Below are 23,130 nucleotides of genomic sequence, written 5' to 3'. Positions count from 1 at the left end.
GGTTCCCCCATCATATGTCATCTTTCCACCTATTATGGCTTTGGTTTAATTTTAGCTTTGGAGGTGAGAGTTTGAGTTTATATTAAAATATAACCCACTTGATCACGTGTTTGAATGTGCCGATACAGCTATACTTACTGTTTGAGAAATTGATTATTACCAAGTCTATCTCTTATTCCTATGATTTCTTTTTAATTTTGGTTAAGATAATACTAAGTTTGTGTAACAAACACAACTTCTCACATTCATAAACAGTACAATGAGGCCAAAGATCCCAATCCCCAAAGCAAAAATAGCAATAAATTATAACAACTGTCATGTTAATCAAGCAATTGGAAATTTAGTCATAAAATATAGTACAACTAACTAGTTGGTAGCAACAGGAAAATAATATAAGCTGCGACACATTTGACTTTTTATGTTATAGTCCCAACATATTCCATTTGGAGCCATCGAAAATACTTAGGATTTTATTATCACCGAAAGGAAAGCATGGAGTAGGACAGAACTTTTATAATTGCAATGATACGAAATGAAAAACAAAAAAAGCTTGAGCTTCTTGATCTTATTCGGCTCATTCCATAATAATTAAGAGATAATAGTATTGTGGTAGATATGATTTAAGGTCAATGTGATTTTAAAACTAAGTAATGCATACAATATTAGAATGACAGCCCATCTTACGGAAACCAAACACGAAGCAAATCCCATAAAATAGAAACAAGAATCAACTAGTTTGATTGTGATATAATACTATACAAAATAAACACCGACTCTTAGTAGGGCCTAGCAAAAATTATTCAAATGAAAGATTGATGTATGATTTTTGGGGTTGTGTTTCCAATCCATTGAAATGATAATGTATGATATCGTGTCACACATGTAATCCTCAACACGTATTTGAATTCTTTTTATGAAAAGTCTTACAGATTTGTCTTGGTATCAATGATAAGTATAGAGATATGTATCCACATGGGATATTTATTAGATGGAATCGGCCTGGATAAAAGATTACAAATAGTCCTATTCACACCTTGACTAACTCTTTTAGAATATAAAGCAAATGTGACTAGCACAATGTGACTAATGCTTCCTCAAACCATGACAAATTATATCATACTCACCAACCTAGTAAACTATTATTTAGATAGGTTTGATCTTTATTAATGAATGCATTGATCTAAAATGATTAGGTGTACAATACTCTATTAACTTCATGACACAATTATTTTTATTGGAATGATGATGAAGTATAATATAGTAGTATTATTTTAAATCCATAAGAAAATTATTTTTATTGGAACAGAATCCTCAGATACCTAATCCATTATATCATAAAATTCATACCAAACAATTATCCCTCAAATCCCTTACTAACTTCAATCCTAAACCAAATGCAATTGTATTTTTCATCCTCATGGGAAAGGGGAAAAGGGGTAGTCTCATAACCACATTTAACCAAGCTATTTCATCAAATTGTTGGTCAGCTATGCCAATCTTGAACTATTACAAACTGCATATATTTTACAATACTATATTTTAATTACCAAGCTATTTTAGTATGTCTTCAATGAAAGGATATACGTCAACAACAAAAGGAAATGTTCCAAAATGCCTTAGAAAACTGAGATTTGTAAAAAAAAAAAAAAAAAGATTACAAGCATGTACACCGCTAATTCTCACCTAAGGAGACAGGGTGAGATTACATTAAGAATACAGAAGATAAAAACCTATTTGCCACCACAAGGAACATCGGTGGCTCTACGTATATATGACTTTTTATATTTTTTTTTATATTTTAAAAAAATTGACAAATACACAAGCAAACCCAATCTGAGGTCGCTGAAAATATTAGCTGCTGTCTTGAGCTACAGATTGAGGAGCAGTAGTGTCAGTCTTGCTATTAGAAGTATTTGACTTGATATAAGAACGGGCCACCTCTAACATCACTTCCACCTCTTTCTTGTACTACATTAAGTGGAAGTAAATAATTAGATAGATTTCAAACATTTAATCCATTCCTTTTTTTGATGGACAGAATACACGATTATGAGTGATGAGAAGAAGAAAAAAATTAGATTTACCAACCTCATTGATAGCCCCTGACTTTATTTTGGATTGCATCAGACAAAATTTCTTAAAATGTGCACCTGTAGAAGTTGCCACCAATTTGATTAAAAACCAAAAACAAATTCCTGAATAGAATTGAGAAGAAAAACTAAATCTTAAACTATGCAAAGTGAGACCAAACGATTTATAATATTTCCATAGAATGCTACAGATTTGCAAATTTTAAACTATGGATCATGGTGGTACATGAAATGGGAACAAGCACATGGTAAACCACATAGCTCAAATTGTGGAACTGCAGGGGTTAAACTTGTTTACACGGAAAGTGTTTCATCAGAAATTAGAATGCAATTAGGTGGCCTTCAGTTAAAATCTCTGGAATTGAGCCTGGTACCCAAAAACTGAAATCTCTGTAAGATGCCCAGGCTAGACACTACTTTCTAATTTCTAAATTGGCTAGGAAGCCAAAATAAATAATAAATAAATAAAAAGAAAATTTCTGAAACATCAAAATTAGTGAATTGAAAGTGCACCGCATTTTGGTACCACTTTTCAGACTGAATGATCCTAGATCATAGTTGGCTAGGGTTGCAATGATCTATGGTAAAGCATACAAAATTCAGTGGCAAAATAATTACAAGAATGGAATATATGCAGATTAATGACAGTCAAAGATAGAACTGGGGGACAATTGAATACATACCCACTTTAATATCAATGGTACTTGAGTCTTCAGCGTTTGTCTCCAAACACCATCTACAGTGGACCTGATGCAACAAATTCATGTCACTTAAAACGTAGAATAAAATGGCAGCAAAAATAAATCAACAAATAGTTGTTTTACAGATCAGAACCATACAAAGCTAACAAATTACTTACCATCTATGCCAAATATACCTACTCTACTGCTGTGTAATCACAACAGAACAACCGCCTTTCCAATTGTAGGTTGCCCAGGTTTCAAAACCAGGGTTCCCACCCATGGAGCACTGATATTCCAAAACCTCTGGTGCATTAGTGTTTGATGTATATTTGACATGGAAAAGGCTCAGACACCCAAGCACAGGTAGGATGCGCCAATGGCTTGAATTAAAGGGAAAACACACACACCAAAAAAAAATCCCTCAAGCCAGATTAATCATGATCTGGAGGGATACACCAATGGCTTAAAATTATTTATTTCTCGGCTATTCATTATTAATGCATGTTATCTGTTTTGTAGACATAAAATCAAGATAAAAAATATCTAAAAATATATAATTATTAATTGACATATCCACATCATTCATATCCTAGTTTTTCAAGAATTTCCATGTTGTATTCCTATCAAATCTTTCATATGTCCCATGACAATTTCGGTGTTTCTAGTTCTCCACCAAATTTGTTATCAGATTGCATTTGGATCTGTTGCACCCAAAATTCATTCTCTTCTACACTTAAGAAATAATATTAAATCTAGTCTATTTGTAATCTTTGAACTGTAGATAAGCTTTTTGTAGTCTCAAATCAAGGACAAAACTGAATTCATGTAATACATATAAGATTGAGGTATAAAGTACACAACCAACCATAAACGAATGTTGAAGCAAAAAACAAGATAAGCAAAATAGAAAATACCTCAAAGCAGGACCCAAATGGAACATCATGCGCCTGTTGCACAGTCTCAAACACCTACAAGAAAGAAAAACTCCCATTATAGTTTGATAAATTAAAGGAAATTAAACAACTTGAGAAGATACATAGAAAAAGAAAATATGTCAGCATCTCTACTAGCAACAAAAGATAGGCTACATAAAAGAGGAAGAAAAGTAACAAATCCTTTTCCAAATAGGCAAATACAATTCATGCACCCATACAAAATTGATCCCTTGATCTTATCCTGTACCATTTATATAAAGGGAAAGGAAGTGACGACTCTTAAATATTATAGGGATGATGACGATAGTAATGAAACAACTAAAAATTTAAGATAGGAGGAAAATATGTATTCATACCAGCCTTTTCTTGTCTGGAGATAGAACAGCGTGTTGATATTCTGTCATGGCTGTGTCTGGTGGGCACATTGGACTGTTACAAAGGGTTCTGAATGTTATCTCCCTGACTTGACCATCATATTCATCAGCAGCATGCCATTGTCCCATCTGGCATAAGGATAAGCATGAGATCTAAGGTTAATACAGCTGCCAAACAGCAACTGACAACTTAATCTTCTAGGGTCAAAAAATTCCACGGTAGCACTTAAATTAATTAGACTAACTTAACCTCCACTAACCCAGAGGAACAGGGCAAAAATTATACAGAACAATATTGTTAACAAGAGCCCAAGGCCCCAGGGCACCATGTGTACTGGTCAGCCCTTCAGATGAAAAATGCACTGAGCTTGAAATCAAAGCCACAAATGTAATGAATGAATAAAATTTCTCCTCATTTAATAATATGCATACATGATATCAGGAACAACTGCATAGTTTTACTATTCACATTGCATGGGACTTAAACAACACAATAAGTCACTTGGGGTCCATTCAAGGAACTAACATTTTTATTAATTTTGGTTGAAATGCACAAATTATTTTAGTTGTGACCAAAACCAACATGAAGCATTCTAATAACATGGAATTTCAAAAACTGTAAGCATTCAATATTTTTAATGAAAATACATTAAGAAAAATGGGGAGTTTGATATCTGTTCTTTTTATGATGCTTTGAGGGGGTCCTCCCTTGTCACTTTCCCTTGGAAGGGTATTTGGGGTGTGAAGGCCCCATGGAGAGTGGTTTTTTTGTTGGACAGTGGCACGAGGGAAGATCCTTACTTATGACAATCTTAGGAGAAGATGATATACTATAGTGGATTGGTTTTGCACGTGTCGCTGCAGTAGGGAGGGCTGGATCATCTTTTGATTCATTGCACAGAGGCCTATCAATTGTGCTGTTTTGTATTTAAATCTTTTCATATCTCCGGAGTCTTACTAGTGCGTGAAAGATCTATTGTATGGTTGGAGGAATTGGTTTGGAAATCACTCGTTTGTATGGTTGGAGGAATTGGTTTGGAAATCACTCATCGGTTATTTGGAATCTATTGTATAAGGAGGAATCTAAAGTGGCTTCTCAGATAGTACAGTTTTATCAAACACTATACCAGGAGACTAAGGTATAGCAACCTATGGCGGAGGTTTTAGAGTTTCAGCAAATAGGGGGACTGGATAGGGGATGGCTTGAAAGGTAGTTTAATAAGGAGGAGATTCTTTATGTTGTTAGGGATTTGCAAGAGGATAAAGCTCCAAGTCCGGATGGCTTCTTTATGGCCTTTTTTCATCATTGTTGGCAAGTGCTGGAAAAAGATGTACTAGCCTTCTTTGAGGAATTTTACCAATATAGTAAGTTTGAAAAATCCCTCAATGCTACTTTCATTGTTTTAATTCCTAAAAAGAATTATGCCTCCAATATTAGAGATTTCAGGCATATTAGTTTGGTGGGGAGCATGTATAAAATTTTGGCTAAAGTGTTAGCAAATCACCTGAAAATGGTTATAGACTAGCTGATTTTAGAATCTCAAAATGGCTTTGTGGGTGGTAGAAAAATCCTTGATTAAGTTCTTATTGCCAATGAATGTGTGGATAGTCAAGTGAAGAGTCTAGTTCTAGGGGTTATATGCAAACTAGATATTGAAAAAGCTTATGATCATGTGAATTGGGAGTCACTCCTAGATCTATTGAGGAGGATGGGGCTTTGGAGAGCAATGGTGTAGGTGGATTCACACTTGCATCTCCACAATTTAGTTCTCTGTTTTGGTAAATGGGCCTCCAATTGATTATTTTGTAAGTTCGAGGGGATTGAGGCAAGGAGATCCGCTATCATCTATGTTGTCTTTGATCATGATGGAGGTCTTTAGTTGGATGTTGAAGAGAGTAGAGAGGGTTGGTTTAAATAGCAGTTGTAAGGCTAATGGTAGGGGAGCAGATGGAGCTTGTGTTTCACATATTTTGTTTGCAAATGATACGATCTTGTTTTGTGATGCAGATGTGGAGCAAATTTTTCATATACGGATGTTGTTTCTATATTTTCAAGTTGTCACTGGCTTGAAGGTTAATGTCTATAAGAGCAAAATGGCCCAATTGGGGCGGCAGATAATTTACATGTTTTGGCAGGGCTTTTTTGTGGTGTAGGATTGGGAATTTACCCATGTCTTATCTTGGCATGCCTCTAGGGGCCTCTCATAAATATTCTTCTATTTGGAATCCTATCTTGAAGAAATTTGAGAGAAGATTGGTAGGTTGGAAGATGTTGTATTTGTCCAAACTGGCTTTGATAAGAGTAAATTATCAAGTCTTCCTACCTACTTCTTATCACTTTTTAACGTTCCAACTAGTGTGGCCAATAAGATTGAAAAATTGCAAAGGGACTTTCTCTAGGAAGGTATGGGGTGTGAATCTAAGCAACATTTGGTAGGATGGGATAAAGTGTGTTCCTATGGCCAACGGTGGTTTAGGGATGAGAAAACTGACTACCTTTAATAAAACCCTATTAGGAAAATGGCTACGGTGCTTTGGGGTTGAGGAGAATCGACTTTGGAGGAGGGTGGTAGCTATAAACTTTGGGGAAGAGTGGGGGTACGGACTTGTAAGTTGGGCAAGGGTGTTCCTAGATGTGGTTTGTGGAGAGGCATTTGTATGGGTTGGGAGGATTTTAATCAATATACTTGCTTTGAGATTTGGGTGGGGAATAGAGTGAGATTTTGGCATGATTGTTGGTGTGGGGATTCACATCTTTGATTGACATTTCTAGTAGTGTATGAGATAGCCACTAATAAAGATGTTTTTGTTGCTTTATCCTTGACTAGGCAAAGGAAGGGGGAAAGGAGGACTTAGGATGTGAGGTTCACCCAAGATTTGAATGATTTTTGGAGAATAATATCCCTTTGACTGAAAATGGTGACTGAATACCAATTGAGATAGACTTTGAAGAGGAATGGGAACTTCGACATTCACTCGCACTATAATGCACTATGAGGCTCCTCCTCTATCGCTTTTCCTTGGAAAGGTATTTGGGGAGTGAAGGCCCCTAGGCAAGTTTCTTTTTTGTTTAGACTGCAGCTTGGAATAAAATACTCACTGGGGTAAATATGAAGAGTAAGGGGTTTGATTTTGTTGATTGGTGTTACATGTGTCGCTGTTATGGAGAGACCATGGATCATTTGTTGATTCATTGTGAGAAGGCTCAAAAGTTATAGTATTTCGTCTTTCAATCTTTTTGGGTTTTTTGGGTCTTACCAGAAACGGTGTTTGTCTTTTGTTTGGTTGGAGGAATTGGCTGGGGAAACACTTATCAGACATTTGGAATTTAGTACCGTTGTATTTGTTGTGGTGCATATGGAGGGAATGTAATCGTCACTATCGTGGTGAATATGAGCACAAACTTAACACATTGATTCCTAGAGATTCAAGCTCATGAAAACAAAATTTCATTGGTCCACCATCACTGTCTAGACTTCAGAAAGGTCACAATATAAGGACAAGTGTCCCATAGAAGAAAACAATAATACCATAGATTTTTACAAGTGTGGATGCATAATCATGTGAATCTAATTAATATAGCTAATTATATACTTCCTAATATATGAAGAGGGATGATTACCATAAGCTAGATTGTTACTTACAACAAGATTAGTGTCCTTCCGTGCTGAACGATACTCATTTGTAAAATTTGAACCATCATTCAACAAGATATTAAAGAACTGCTCGGCTGTGCATGGGAAAACATCCTGTGCAGAAGATAAATCAATTGCATGCTAATAACAAGATAACAAACTACATCTAAGTGGTAGAGGAAAAGAACAATGCATACATTGCATATACCAACAAGAGCTTCCTCCTTGATAAAAACTTGAACCTTTCCAGTGTTTGGCACATCTTCAGGAATCTCAACCTGTGTTTTACTTCTTCTGGTAGAGCTGCTATGTGCACGCAGAGCTGACTCTGCCTTCTCCTGTATATCAGAAATTAAAAAAATAAATAAACAAAAATAAAACACCTAAGTTACCCAATCTATATTGAAGCAACAAGAGAAAAGAAGACCTTAAGAATTTATTCACAAGGTGTACACTATAACTGATGTATTGTAACGACCCAAGGAAAAACTCCCTGCAGTTATTGATAAAGAACAAATCTACCCAGTAAATTCCCAATGTGGGACTCATCACACACCCACACAACACACACAGGCAATACCCAAATCAAATCTAGGGTGTCACAAACTACCCCACTTAAATCCTTAACGTACTCGTTAGAGCCCACAATGTGGGGTAGTGTCTCTGAGCCCACACATAATTGCTGGGCCAACTCTAATACCATTTTTAACAACTCAAGAAAAAGTGCTAACTATATCTGCGCTATACTTTAAAAGACTAGTCACAATTGAATCTCCTTATAGTTGTTAATAAAGCGCAGGTTTACCCAGTAAATTTTCAATGTGGGACTCATCACACACCCACACAACACACACTTAGACAATATCCAAATCTGATCTAGGGTGTCACATGTATTAATTCACATGAGCAGCGTCCTAACAAGAGTTCAAAAAAAATCATAGTTTTCCTCATCATCATTGTCAAGTAATAAGTAAAAATGAAACAAAGAGAAATGAGGATTATTATATGGTTTGAATTTTAATTATTTTGATTTTATTTTAAAATAAATGTAATTGATTGCTATTGGGATATGGTAAATTCAATCATTTAACCAATATTTCTAACACTTATATTAAAATATTTGAGTTCTTGATGGTAAGCAGGTTTCAGAACCTCACCCCCTGTTAATAAATTGTGAAATTTTTACGAAATGAATGGTAGGTAAGCAATTTAGATCCAGTCTTGTTTGTTTCCTTACCCAAAAAAATAAAAGATTCCAAACAGTTTTAAAAATATACGTTATTAAACATCACACTAAACAACTACGAAAGTATTTAATGAGCATAATAGTTAATGAAATTCTAGTTTAGCACGTGTCATCAATCATGGCATACAAACATACAATCCTATCTAAATTTTAAAATAATCTAAAATTACATAAATATATATTTTTTTAAATCATATTTTATGAACGCTTGTGTTGGAAGTAGTAAGTGCGAAAATGAGATATTTGCAAAGCCAAACAAATTTAGGGGTCTCTAATTCCAAACTCATTGTCATGATATTGCAGAATACCAAAAGGTCACACAAAATAATGTAATGTTTGTTATTTTAATATGAATATATATTTTATTTTTACATGACTGTTCTTCAAAATTCCAAATCAGGCTTCGTATTTTACAGTTGATAAGCATGACTAAACCTATGTATGGAAATTCTATTAAAAGTGTATCAATAGCTAAATTAAAGTTTGCACAGAACAAGAAATGGACCTTATTCTCAGCTTCTAACATAGCTTCGTAATTCTTCACAGAACGCTGTAAAGCTCTTAATGCATGATTCCTGTTCCAAAATGATGCAAATTTATATCTGACTCTACCTGAAAATGGAAAAGCAGAATAAATGCCATATAAATACATCATAACATAGCTTCAATTACAGATGTTTCCTAAAAGCACTTCGGTAACTTAAAACACTCATCAAGTTGGAAGAAAAAATACAAACCAGACAGAAAAAAATAAATAAAGGAAAGACAATCAATAGAGTGCCCATAAATAAAAGTATAGCCTATTAAAGCAAATTTAGGTGCAAAATGAAAGTACAAGGCTTTAACTGAGCACCTCCCCCACTGTGGGATTGAGCAAAAAAATGTGCTTTACCAATAAGTAACAATGAGAAAAACAAATTGTTTAGTTCATAAAAATATCTTTCTTACTTGCCTCCAGTTCTAACCATCAAATTTGAGCATTATTTTTGTAAAATGCCAACAGAACACTCCTAGATAAGTGAACCAATTAACTTATTGTTCCAAAAACTAAACCTCTTTAACATGCAATCTGTAACAGAAAGAAAAGTTTTATTTAGGCAGAAAAGACACAGGTCATTATAAAATGTTAGCAGACTGACTACCAAACAAGATCCATTCTGCATGCATCCCAACTTGCACGCATGTATGTGGTAGGGACACAAAACAAAATGCTAGAAGGTTGACATTAAGCATGCCACCTACACAAGCACAAGGGTATTTTAGAGAGACAATCGTGAAGAAAGAAATATAGTTCATAATACTGTAAGATATCTTACATGCAATCAAGATTCTAACTGGAAGAGGCACTTTTTCAGAAGCTGCATTCAACTCAGGTATACTTAGTGCATCTTATGACATGATTCATTCATTATTAATTACAAGCTGAAATATGAAACATAAAGATTAGGAGTAAAACACACAATCGGAAGACGACCAACAAAGGAAAGCATAGTCCGGAAATCTACCCCATTTGGCCATGATAGAACCTAATAGACTAAATGATAAAATTTCAGAGTAAGGAAAATTCACTGAACAAAAATTTAATAAATACCACAAAGAGATATTATATAGTTGAATTTAAAAATTGTGATTGGAGGACTAAAAACATTTTAGCCAGCAAGAAAACTAGCACATATCACAAAACATATTCAGCCACAAGAATGTTAAAACCAATACCTATGCCTAACATGAACCACCTTTTCCGATTAAATCATGTCAAATTCAAGATATATTGTTCCCTAAACCTAGATAGCTCCAACACAAAAATACCAATGGAATTACTAGGGAGGGAGAGGCTGCAAACCCGGCTGTGTGGGAGGAGCTTTCTGAGTGAAATAAGTACCTCTATGGTAGGTAGCAACAAAATAAAAAGGACAAAATAATCATTCTCTCCGAGATCAGTCTTTCCTTCAACTTCACATAATCCAAAAAAGTTTCAATCAAAGTAATTTTTAAGAAACATTCAGAAATAGATTTACTCAGTCTCAATGTTCACAAGACCAAAAGAAAAAGCTCTGAGACAAAACTCAAAGAAAGACAATCTTAATAATAGAAGAATAATTCAAGAGAACTGAAAGAAAATCATTTCATCAGAGCCTTCATCCACCCTATCCTTGAAAATCAATACCCAGTCATACATAGATCCAAGCATCTTTTCCTATTTTGTGAAAAGACCTTGTTTGATTCTCCTGAGTCCTAAGAATTGAAAAACTAAGTTCTATGTGTTAAGTTCTAATTTTTGTTGGCTGAATTCCGTGCCAAATTTGCTTGTAATTTTTCTCATTTCATTGTACTTTTGGGATTACATTGTAATTGGGTAGATGAGTTTCACTCCCGCAAGATGAAGTCGTTCCCACAAGTTCAACGCGTGGCAGATAAAGGAGGAGGCTTTTCTAGAACAACTCACAAGAAGTTCATTCCTGCAAGTTGCTCGAGGACAGAACAACTGTTTCATTTTTATCTCTTACCAGCTCAATCCCAATCCATACCTCCTGTTCCCATACACAAAAAACCCTAGAGAGATTGTGAGAGCAACTTTCAGATTGCCTCTTTGAGAGTGAGAAAGAGAAAACCATTTTCCATTTGAGAGAGCTATTCACACATCATTTTTCTCTCTTCTCCTTCCCTCTCACTATTGACATATCAATGAGAGGAGATTATGTCAATCACCTTCTTCACCATACTTGAGTGTAGCGAGTTTTTTGGAGATGGGAAGCATTGGAGCAATACCACAAATCAAAGGAGACTTGCGCAGCTTATGGTCGGCGGCTTAACGTGCATTTTCCGGAGACTAATTGAAGAAACAACTAAGCGAAATCGGTTGCTAGTAGGAGCATGGAGGGCCCAAGTACTAGGATAGCTTTAGATTTGGAGGGCTTATTGTGTATCTTGTATTGCAATGCAACTGTTCACTAGTAGAAAGTTTTGATATCGACGTCGGTGCTATGGAGAGGTTTTTCCACCCGGATCTTGGGATTTCCAGATAACATATCAGTGTTATTTTGTGGTTTACATTCTTTTTACTGCTCATTTAAATTGCTTTAAATGCACTGAAGGCTTAAATGAATATCCAATCAATATAAAATTGGATAATCACTTATATTTGGAATTAATGTTTAACTTAGCTTAAAAGTGATTAAGCTGTAAACTTTGGAAATTGGGGTCTAAATTAATACCTAAGGTGTTAGGTATATTTCTCACTATGTATAATCTTTTCCTTTCTTTTTCCACATTCAACATGCAAACTCGTATTACAGTCTGCTGTCTAGAGAACTTTAATCTCATGAATATGACTGAAACCAGCTGAAACATTGACTACAAAGGAATTACACAGCTTTTCTACAGAAACTTCAAAATACAGTTTCTCAATCATACAAGTTTCAACAAAACCTCCAAAAAGAAGATCTTGATGAGTGGACTAGCTTTTAGCGTATCACAATATTAAATATCAGTTCATTCCTTCATGTGGATACTACCAACAAAATGAGCAAGCACAATAGAGCTGCTGAAAGCTCTCATTTGAGCAACTTTTTAATAAAGTATACCAATGATTAAATTTCTATTTCAACTTGAAAAATCAGGTCAACTACTAACATCCATTACAATTAAATTCAATGGATGCGCCATTCTAGCACCATATTTTAATTTGATACTACCTACACAATATATCTAAGCCCATTGCATCATTATAAAATCATAATCATGCCTTTCAAACGAAAAAGGAAAGTTATCACGAAAAGCTACTTTCATTTCAAGCACAAGATTTGTACATCTTAACTTCAAGAAAGATATATAATAAAAATCCCTTCAAGCATTCAAAAACAATTACTAACCATCAGGACTTCCCAAAGGAGGTACACCATGTCCACCAGCACCCATGCGAAGAATAATTGTAATAGCAGGATTAATGAATGCATGCTGACTCCTTCGTATCTTCATAAAAATAAATAAATAAAAAATAAATAAATCCATAACTCAGCATTACATATCATTCAACAAGGTGGTCAAGTGTGTGAATTGAGAGAGCGAGAGAGCACATACCTCATCTATATCTTCAAATGATACAACCACCTGTTAAATTTATAAAGAAATCAATGAATAATTTAAAATTCTAATAATAACAATTAAAATCCTAAAATTACCTTCAACAAAATGTTCCGTGGAAAGTTTTTTTTTTAAATCACTCTAATTATGTGTATCCATGAATTTATGCCAGTGAGGATGAATAACATAAAATTAAGACGGGAAGCCAACAACATAGATTGATATGAAAGTATAACCAAGATAATAAAAATAATATATATGGGTTGGGTTCAAGTTACACCTAATTTAACATTTGGTCATGTTACACCACTATAATTTTTTGTGAGATGTGTATTTTGACAAATCCACCGCTAGATTACATTTTCTCCCTATACCTACCGTGCATGCAAAATTATAAGATATGACATCTATAAAAATGTTTAAATTTTCAGTTTTTGTATTTGAAAATAATACACAAAATAGGAGTTTAGGGATATGTATATAATAAGCAGCTGTTCCTAAGGTTGAAAGAAGAAATTTCCTTGGTTGTACTCTTATTTCAACTGGTGCTTTTGCTTCTTGTGGTCATTAAGGAGCTATTTTCTTTAGGGAGTTTAAAGATTTGCATTTAAGAGAAAGAATAGGTAGAAATTTAGATCTAGCCTTAATTTGAGATTCATGGAAAATTATAAGAAAAAGATAAATATTAATCTTACACCTAGCTTCCTAAGTATCACACTTAAGTATCCCCAGCATCACAGCTCAAGGAAAAGAAATGTATCGGTGTCACACAAACCTCAATAGCATAGTTGTTAAAAAAAATCTCATAAAACTTGTGTTCTATTAGTTGGAAGTGTAAATCAATATTTATTGAAAATTAAGCCTAACTCTACTAGGACTTTGTCTCCATGGGCATTTAAGTACTATGTTGAAACTAATTACCACTTCAACCCAAATAAAACCCAATAACTTTAAAAAGCTCATAATAAGACCTTGTGGATGACTCCAGCCTATTTCAGTAATCTATAAAAGAAGCCATTCACTCATAAATTTAACTAAACCAGCAACTTTCTAATGCAGAGAAACATAAAAAGTCATTTGATGTTCTTCTTGCACCTTTATATGTGAGATGACAACGTTGAAAGTGTATGGGTGATTTAGGATCAGAGCTCCTCCTAAAAGTAATTCATACCAATGATGCTCTCTGGAGATCCTCAAAAGAAATAATATACCCATATAATATTGTCTCAAACTTGCTTGCTAACAATAATATTGGCTCAACCTTAGGAAAGAAGAATGACAGGCTAACCTTCATTTGCTTAGAAAAAACATTTGAATGGAAGCAAATGTGCCACGCAGAGACATACATACGGCCATGATACAAGAATGACCTCTCAAGTGCACAAGAATAACTGTGTTGAACAACCTGAAACAAGTACAGTGTTAATTAGGCCCACAACTGGAATTACCAGAGAGAGAACATAAAGAATCATATATACTTATAGTTATATATATGCAATTTGAAACTTCAGGAGATAAAAATTACTCCCAGAGCAGAGTTTATGCTACTCACCTCACTTGGAGGGAGGTCAAATATTGTTTGAAGAGGCCCTGGCTTCTGATGAACCACAGTTGGCCCTTGTTTATCTAAAGAAATCCTTCTTCGAGCATTAGCTCCAGCATAGCCATTCACATCCCTAATGGTAAATTATTAGTCATTACAACAGAAATTTTAAATTTATTAGAAATGAAATGATAATGCTAACAATAACACAACAATATTTGAATTAAGGTTCCATCCTAGTAATAAAGAATGACACATCTAAAAGGAAAATAAACTGGACCAGCACATGCGTATTTGTTCCATAAAAAGGCTATAGTTGCATTAGCAAGAAATCAAAGTTACATCAACCAGAAAAAAAAAAGGAAATGGCAACAGTCTGTATTTTCCCAGCACAATCAAAGAATTATTCAGAAAAATATTTCACAATCATTACTTGATGCAGGGATTCTAAGGGGCTGCAGTTTAGGCTTAGAATTGATTAATGGAAATGAGAGTTGCTTAGAACAAGGAACAAGGTGTGACAAAACCTTCTTAAAAGAAATCCATCTCTTGAAAATAGCACTAGGCTAATCTATGCAATTGCATTCAAAACTGAATAATTTGTACAGCTTAGGGATATTTATACATGCCACACTTAAGTACTAACTTCTAAGGACTTTAACATACTCAGCACAGGGCCTAATGCCAGCTGTTAAACTGCTAACAGAATTACTAACTTCTAGCTAACAGCCTTGGCTGCTAACTAATTGAGTTACAAAAGCTCTAGCTAACTCTAGCTGTTACTTAAAGTTGCTTATTACAATATTACACTAAAACTACTAGATTATTCTTCTAACTGCTGCTGCTGCTGCTGTAATCTAATGACTGTTGCTGTAAGCTAATGAGTAATGTTAATACATCAGGCTACTGCATCATTACTATACATAACATGGAGTCAAGTCAAATGAAATATGTGCTAAATATCTAGATGGATTCCATCACAAATTTAACAAGATTAAAGTACAGAAAATATAAAAATGTTCTATAACAATTTCCGGGATACAAAACACATGAAATTTCCAAAATGAGGGTACATTCTCTGCACAAGTACAAAGCCATGTACCCCAAAAACAGTTCAAATTTGGCATTACATATGTGTGTGTCTATATTTAGAGAGAGAGAGAGAGGGAGAGAGGGGAGAGATTGATGAGCCAACCAATATAATTAAATGTAAACATTTTTAAAAAAAGTACAACAAAAAGCTACCCGAGAGAATTTGCAGACAGTTTTATTGTTCTAATGTCCAGACAAACCTGACAAGCAAATACCAGAGTTGTGTTGGTCTCTATAAAGTATGATCAATGATGTTAAACACTATTAAAGTGAAACAAAAAAAGGAAGATACCTGCCCTGATGGGCTATCCAATGTATGCCATACTGCACCAGTTTGACCTTCACTTTCAACTTGAACGGTCACCGAACCAAGAACAGTGCTTTTCCAAATTATATCCCAATCATATATTGTCACATTAATCTGCTACCCAGTAGAGAACAAAATCAGCTTCATATTCCAAGCCTACTTAAAGAACCAGTAAAGCCAATAGAGAGATCTATGTTAACAAAAAAACAGGCCAAATAATATGTCATCTTTCTTACTTCACATCGTACATTTTAACATGTATGTCCAATGAAACATAGATAGACTTGTAGACTAGTGTATCTATATTGAAACTAGTAGAGTTGTAGTCTTGTGATACCTTACATTGTGCAAATTTGATTGGATTGTATTATTTGAGCATGTGTTGTGAGAGCATGTGATGAGTCTCACATCAGGTGTTTGCTAAGTCAATTTTAGGTTTACAAGTGATTACGATAAGCCCCAATTGTAACTTGACTAATCTGTTTGGGGAATAAGTGCAGATTTGAAAGGAGTTTTCCTTGTGTCGTAACAAATGGTATCAAAGCAAACCTAATATCAAGGGCATAGCAACACAACGTGGTCTTGATGATAATATTAGAAATTTAAGTGGGGGAGATTGTGATACCCCAAATTGTTAGGGTTTGATTAAATTAGATTGTTAGAGTGCATGTTGTATGAGCATATGTTGAGTCCCACATCAGGTGTACACTAGGCGGATCTTGGGTTTATAAGTGATTACGAGGAGCTCTAATTGTAACTTGACTAGTCCTTTTAGGGTATAAGCGCAAATGTGGCTAGTGCTTACCTTGAGTTATTACAAGTCTAGTCTAGTCTAGTATGCTTGACAGTGAATTGGTTTAAAGTTTAGTGAAGTTGGTTTATGCTTGCCCTATAATTTATAAGGATTTGATTTATTAAGGCTATTTTAATATACTGCAATGGCTCCTGCTAAAGTTACATTTCTTCTTCCTACTAAATTCATTTTTTTGTTAGTTCCAATGCTTTTTATGTATGTGTTGCTGGGTTTTCAATGTAAATTAGATTCAAGTTATGGGTTTCTGTGCTGGAATTACAATATTAGGTAACAGACTGTGTTCATAACCATGTGCCTGTATAAATTTTTAATTAATGTATGGCGAATAGTTTTCTTCTATGTAAATATGACATTTGGGCTGGCACCAAACAATCCTGTTTAAAGCAGTACAAAAAATTAAAACTGTAACTTGGCACTTGAGCTGGCCCCATTTAGCCCTCAAAAAAAAATAAATAAATAAAACACCACAATTCAGCCAAGCCCAAAACGGAACATCTGCACCCAACCAACCCCACCAAATTGCACCAGGTCGAGGCTAATCATTAAGGAGAATTTAGGCCCACAAGTGAGGGAGGTGTTATTATAATAATTAAATTCTCTATTTCCTAATAACTTAAACCTTCAGGACAAGTGGTAGTTTAACAAGCAACATTAAACTTAACCTTCATCTAGATTTTGAATAAATATGTGGAAAAAAAATATTAGTAGAAAGATATATAAGGATCTTGGTGTCATATTTATGCAAGGAGTAAAAGCAATATCATTTCATGATTTCTTCCACAATTTTTTATTTTTGAACCCAATTTATTTTTGAATTTTGACGTTGACTTTAATTTTTTTTAGGATTACGGGTTTTTTTTACGAAATTTTTTTCCTCATTGATGTAATCCTTGCAAGCCTATTTCAAAGAGCCCTAGTAAACATAGAAAACACTTTTTTTTTTTTTGGAAATTTTCCAATTGTTGGGTGTTGATTCCTAAGTTTTTCCTAAATTCCCATCCTATCTCCCCATCCTATTCCTTCTTTATATATCTCACCCAGAATAGAGAATTTATGGATAGGGAAGGGCTATACATAGGGTTTCCCCTTAAGAGTTTGAATTTCTCAAGCGACATTGGGACATATTTTTTTGGACTAAGAATTTGTTGTAGTTGTTGTTGTTGTATGGATAGGAAAGGGCTACCCCTATTAACCATCCCATCCTTTCAACCAGGGGAAAAAAGGGTCTTAGTTTCCTGCATACTCTTGTTTTGATAGGTAATAAGGAAATATTATTAAAAAAGGAATAGAACAAAAGATACATAGAGTTCAACAAAGAACAAACAGAAACAAAGAGGAACAAAAAAACATTAAACTATTCTAAGAGACAAGAAAATCCATAAGAGTAGAACAATCCGAAAGACCCCAACACCAAGACCAATCAAAGAGAAATTGAATAAGAAATTCTTGCTTACCCCAGCTCCAACTAGCCCTAAAATATGTTCTTTGAAAACATACCATCTCACTGTGATTCTATTTCAGAAGAATAACATGTATGTGTATGACTTCAATTAAAAGAGGGAGAGGGGGTTGGACAAGCGGGCTGTCAGCAGCATGCCTACCTTTGGAAGAAAATGAACATTCATATTTATGCAAAAACAAAACAAAGATGGTGATGATGATCACAATACAGAAAAATAAATGTTGATTTAAAAGGTCATGACACAGATTTTCTCAAAATTGTCCCACAACTATGTTTTCTGGATCCATAACTATAAGAATGGTATGGATCATAAATCGTGATTACTACCTCAACAGGAAGCTCCTCAACGGCAAAATTAAACTCCTCTCCCCACATGGGATTTCTTGAGCCAGGAACCATTGAGCTGCATCAGAAACAGATATTAAAATTAGATAACAGAAGGTCAAATAAAGCTATCAAAATAACTTGAAAGATCTAGCAAAAATCTTGATTTGATGAAATGTAAGCATCAATATGAAGAGAGAGAACTAAGAACTTTGAAAAATATTGTTTTCCCAATAATTTGAAAGTTGGAGGAGGGGGGATTTGAACCCAAGAAGTTTCAGTTGGAAACATCAAGAAGTGCTAATTGAGCAACAAACCTCTTGGCAGAACATTGACAATATGCGAAACTTAAACAGCCACATTTAAGTAACAAACTGTAGTACTATTCCATAAAGAAAAGGATTTATAAGCCAGCTCAATACTTTGCACACAAATTCTGCAAACTGAGTATTTTGACTCTCTACTAATATTAATTATCAGTACTGAATACGTACTCAATATGCACCTTCCCCTCAATAACTCTATATCAAAGTCCAACTTATGGTATTATGGTTTCATAAACCTGATATTGTTGAAAGAAAAGAAAAGGTACAGGCAAATCTAATGTACCTAAAGTATATGAACCATGATGCCATCTAAATAATACCCTTAAAATCTGCCAACAATTAGGCTCATCTTTTTTATATAAGCATTGAAGTTTTGTTGCGAAATAGACTTACTTCATGTTCATGATGATGAACACAAAGTAACCACAAACCTCAAGAATCCTAGCTATAGCAATTAAACTGAAATCACTCCAAATGTTGATCACATATCTCACATGCACTAAACCATTAGTCCTTCCCTATTCCTAACAGCTGAATCACTATTCACTGTAAAACATAAATTTCTAAACCTGAACTGCAAAATTAAAAGCACATTAGTTCCTTAAAACAGAACTGAAGATACTATAGTATCTTCAGTTCTGTTAATTATGAAAAACATAATCATATAATGCTGCTAAACAAAAACATTACAGAGTAGATATACAAAATCTATTCTAAGCATCATATCAAGCAACAGAAGAAGAGAATGATATATATATATATATATATATATTTAAACATCCTTTATAAACCATCAACCATTCAGACAAAGCGCAAAGGATGGGAAAATATTAGTAACCTGAATCGCTTTTCTGTACCACAAGTAATAATAGCATACGGATCTGATGTGCCATTTAAGTTTGCACCAATAAGATTCTTAGCTGCCAACAATTCCAACTGGAAAAAAATGAAATGAGTGCAGTATAGGTGTCAACAAGCAAGAGATGATCCCATTTCATTAAGCAAATATCAAATAAAATATAATCTCTTAATGCCAATCTTTATCATGAAAACAAACACCAGAAACACACAATTTTAAAAAGATCTTATATACCTTGATTAAATATGCTGAATTGGTTTGGGGATTTCCTTTCAATTGGACCATCTACAAAATAAGTGCAAAACTGCATGTCAAACAAGTAAAAAATTACTCCATGAAACGGTTAAATGCAGACTGTGTCTAGCAGGGAATAAACATATTCCAATAAGGGTGTACATAGAGACTAGCACAAACATTAGTCAGCCTCAGCATGAATTTAAACAAATATATTCTAATGATGATGATGATGATGATGATGATGATGATGATAAGCATATAATTGACAGTATGTTAATACATTTTTCCGAAATCTCAATCTCTCTCCCCCCCAAAGCCGTGTCTTTAATTTTTTTTTCTCACTTATTTAATAATAATAATTATAAAGAAATATAAAACACATGCATACAAAAGGAAACAAAAATCAGGTTCTGAACCAAAATTGAATCCTTATGAACTAAATTGATCACAAGACCTTGGACAAGGCAACAAGTAGTAGTAATTCACCGCAACCACCCAATAAATATCTAGATGTACACTTTAAATACAACATGAACAAAAAATGCTAAAAACTCAAGTTTCAAAGAAAAATTAGGACAGCAATATACATTTTGTAATGTCAATAAAACCCAAGGGATGATAAAGGGAACAAAAAGAAGAGAAAAGACTTGAAAAGAAAATTAACTTTGGAAAAAATCCAAATAAAAACATAAAATAGAAAAACGTACAGATATAGGAAAATACTAACTTAAAAAAAAAAATGTTAAGTGGAAAATACTAAGTTAAAATTGTAGATAATTCTTTCCTTTGAAATTCTTTAGGGTTCTTTGCGTCTTCTGTACATGAAGTATTCTCTTTTCAATTAAAATATTCTTATCTATCAAAAAAAAAATCATAATCAAACATTCAAAATACTAAATTTATAATCTTCTCATTTAAAACATCTTTTCAGCACCCAAACAAAGCTGGTCTGGATCCAAACCTAAACCTTTATCATCCATATACAATTTACAATACACAATTAACAAAATTATTATAACCTATAATAAAAGCACACCAAAGAATGTTAAACTTGCAATAACAAACCCACATACATTCACAACAAATATTTAAGGAAACAAATCCAGAAAAATTAAAACTGACCTCAACATTATTGCCGACCGCATTTATTAAGTACCACAAAAATCCTCATCAAAGTTGAAAATTAAGAAACTTACTAAATTAGCCATTGAAATCCAAATAAAAAACCACAGGATTAGCTAGGATTGGCAATTTCCACAGGAACCCACATAAAAAATTCCCAGAAAAATTAGAAATTTACTACATTTGACAATTATAATCCTTAAAATCTAGAATTGACATTTTCCACAAAAGTCCAAATCAGAGATTCTCATCAAAACGAGAACTTTACTACAATTGACACCCTTCAAATCCAAATTAAAAAACAAACAAAAAACTCCACAGAAATTCACATCAAAATTCTCAGTAAAACGAGAAATTTACTACAATCAACCATTGTAATCCTTGAAAATCGAATAATAATAATAAAAACCAACAAAAAACGGTTATAATTTACCCAACCAACATTTCCCAAAGCAATTCATTGCCATACCCACAAATCATCAAAAAAAAGAAATTTTCTACAACTAGCAACTAAAATCCTAGAAATTCGAATCTCTAACCAAAATACCAAAATACCAAAAAAAAAAAAAAAAAAACTAGAATTGAACTGGAAATTGAACCTTTCGGTTAACCTGATCCACGAGATTCGGCGAATTAACATCGCCGAGTGATCGATCAGCAACGAATTCCTCAGTCCGGTAAGTGAAGAACCAGTACGCAACGATGACGAAGACCGAGGCGGCCACCGTGACCTTGATCTCCCACCACGACGGTACCAGAAACTCCATTGCCGTTTCGATCATCATCGTCACAATCACCACCACCACCACCAAGCTCAACAGCCACGAAAATGAGCGACAACACAAAAATCGAAATACCAGAACAAAAACAAAAACAAAACAAAATCATATACACTTCAAAGAAACGAAGCGGTCCATGGCTGCTTCGCTCGTTGAATTTTCTAGGGTTTCAAATTTTTCAAAACCATGAAATTTCGCACCAACGAAGCACAAAGAATTTCTCAGAGAGAGAGAAAGAGAGTCAAGGACTCAAAGGCTTGGACCGTTGGAGACGTTGAAAAAATTGATTAATGATTAATAAATTTAGTGCTTTCATGACGGAAATGCCCTCCAATTTGGAACATAATATATGTGCTGTTGTATTAGAGCGCGTGGGAATTTCGGGGAATATGAAGGGTTTTTTTTGGGAATAGTGAGAATCGCGAATTGAATATGGGGGAATAGAATAGAACAACAACGCACGGGAAAGATTCAAATAAAGTGTGAGAAAGAAAAGTACTCGTTGGAATTGTGGGTATTTATTGTTTTTTTGTGACAATTTTTTTGTTGACTAATTTGCCCTTGGTTTTGAGTTTTGGGGGTTTGGGTTTAATTGTGATAATTGGATGAAATTTTTGGTAATGTGGAGGGGGGTTTTATAGGGAGGGGTTGAAAATTTTGGTGGGATTCTTGGTTTTTTTGAGTTTTAAAGGGGACGGTTATGTTGGTGAATGGTGATGATATTAATTGATTATTATGTGAAGTCACAAAATTTGATCATGACATTGATGTGGACTTTCTCAATCAATAAGTATATGATAATGAAATTTGGATATGATGTGTGGAGTTGAAAAATGTGTCTGCATTTGTTTTGTATTGGAGTTTGAATAGAGTTTATTTCAATTTTTTTGGTAAAGAGCAACTAAAAAATATTCTTAGGATGAATACTATAGATTGTTACATGTTGTTATTAGTGGGGTAAAAAAATAATTTTAGTGACAAATTCAAATTATAACCAGTTCAAAAATAATTTTTGTGAAAATATTATGGACGTAGCACTTCTATATATGATATTATTTAAAATTAATTATCATTTTTTATTTGGTGGAATTTAATTTCAATTCGGGAATTATAAAAGAAAAATATTACTTTTACAATGTTTTCACAACAGTTCTTAAATGGTAGGTTGTTACTGGCTGTTATGATATTATTTAAAATTAATTATCATTGTTTATTTGGT

The 23,130-nt window shown here is 33.9% G+C and overlaps 1 protein-coding gene across 6 annotated transcripts; it reads right to left on the bottom strand.

The window, feature by feature from the left end:
- Nucleotides 1-1,535: 1,535 nt before the first annotated feature.
- On the bottom strand, nucleotides 1,536-22,414 carry LOC126703254 (BAG-associated GRAM protein 1). 6 transcript variants are annotated; one of them, XM_050402213.1, is made up of 18 exons: nucleotides 21,744-22,414; nucleotides 20,008-20,058; nucleotides 19,753-19,850; nucleotides 18,592-18,667; nucleotides 15,974-16,105; nucleotides 15,835-15,881; nucleotides 14,599-14,722; nucleotides 14,335-14,451; nucleotides 13,044-13,073; nucleotides 12,836-12,935; nucleotides 9,469-9,575; nucleotides 7,915-8,055; nucleotides 7,727-7,831; nucleotides 4,065-4,211; nucleotides 3,688-3,741; nucleotides 2,774-2,837; nucleotides 2,089-2,150; nucleotides 1,536-1,968 (listed from the first exon to the last, which is right to left on the bottom strand). In XM_050402213.1, the coding sequence occupies exons 1-18, from the start codon at nucleotides 21,915-21,917 to the stop codon at nucleotides 1,852-1,854; spliced, it is 1,746 nt and encodes a 581-aa protein (XP_050258170.1). In that variant the 5' UTR covers nucleotides 21,918-22,414; the 3' UTR covers nucleotides 1,536-1,851. The 6 variants fall into 6 exon arrangements, with proteins under 6 accessions (XP_050258170.1, XP_050258168.1, XP_050258169.1 ...); XM_050402211.1 differs by having other exon boundaries at nucleotides 21,732-22,413; XM_050402212.1 differs by having other exon boundaries at nucleotides 15,974-16,102; nucleotides 21,732-22,407.
- Between the last annotated feature and the right edge of the window lie 716 nt (nucleotides 22,415-23,130).

The sequence above is a fragment of the Quercus robur genome, chromosome 10 (genome assembly GCF_932294415.1).
Source record: "Quercus robur chromosome 10, dhQueRobu3.1, whole genome shotgun sequence".
Taxonomy (NCBI): Eukaryota; Viridiplantae; Streptophyta; class Magnoliopsida; order Fagales; family Fagaceae; genus Quercus; species Quercus robur.
This window is presented reverse-complemented; position numbering and strand designations above follow the sequence as displayed.

Excerpts from the sequence above, each read along its gene's own strand:
- LOC126703254 (XM_050402211.1), bottom strand. The coding sequence starts at position 21,917 with ATGATGATCGAAACGGCAATGGAGTTTCTGGTACCGTCGTGGTGGGAG. Across the intron at positions 16,106-18,591 it reads TTGAGGAGCTTCCTGTTGAG|CAGATTAATGTGACAATATA; the intron begins GTAGTAATCACG and ends TCTACTGGGTAG. Across the intron at positions 7,832-7,914 it reads CTCTTGTTGGTATATGCAAT|GATGTTTTCCCATGCACAGC; the intron begins GTATGCATTGTT and ends TCTTCTGCACAG.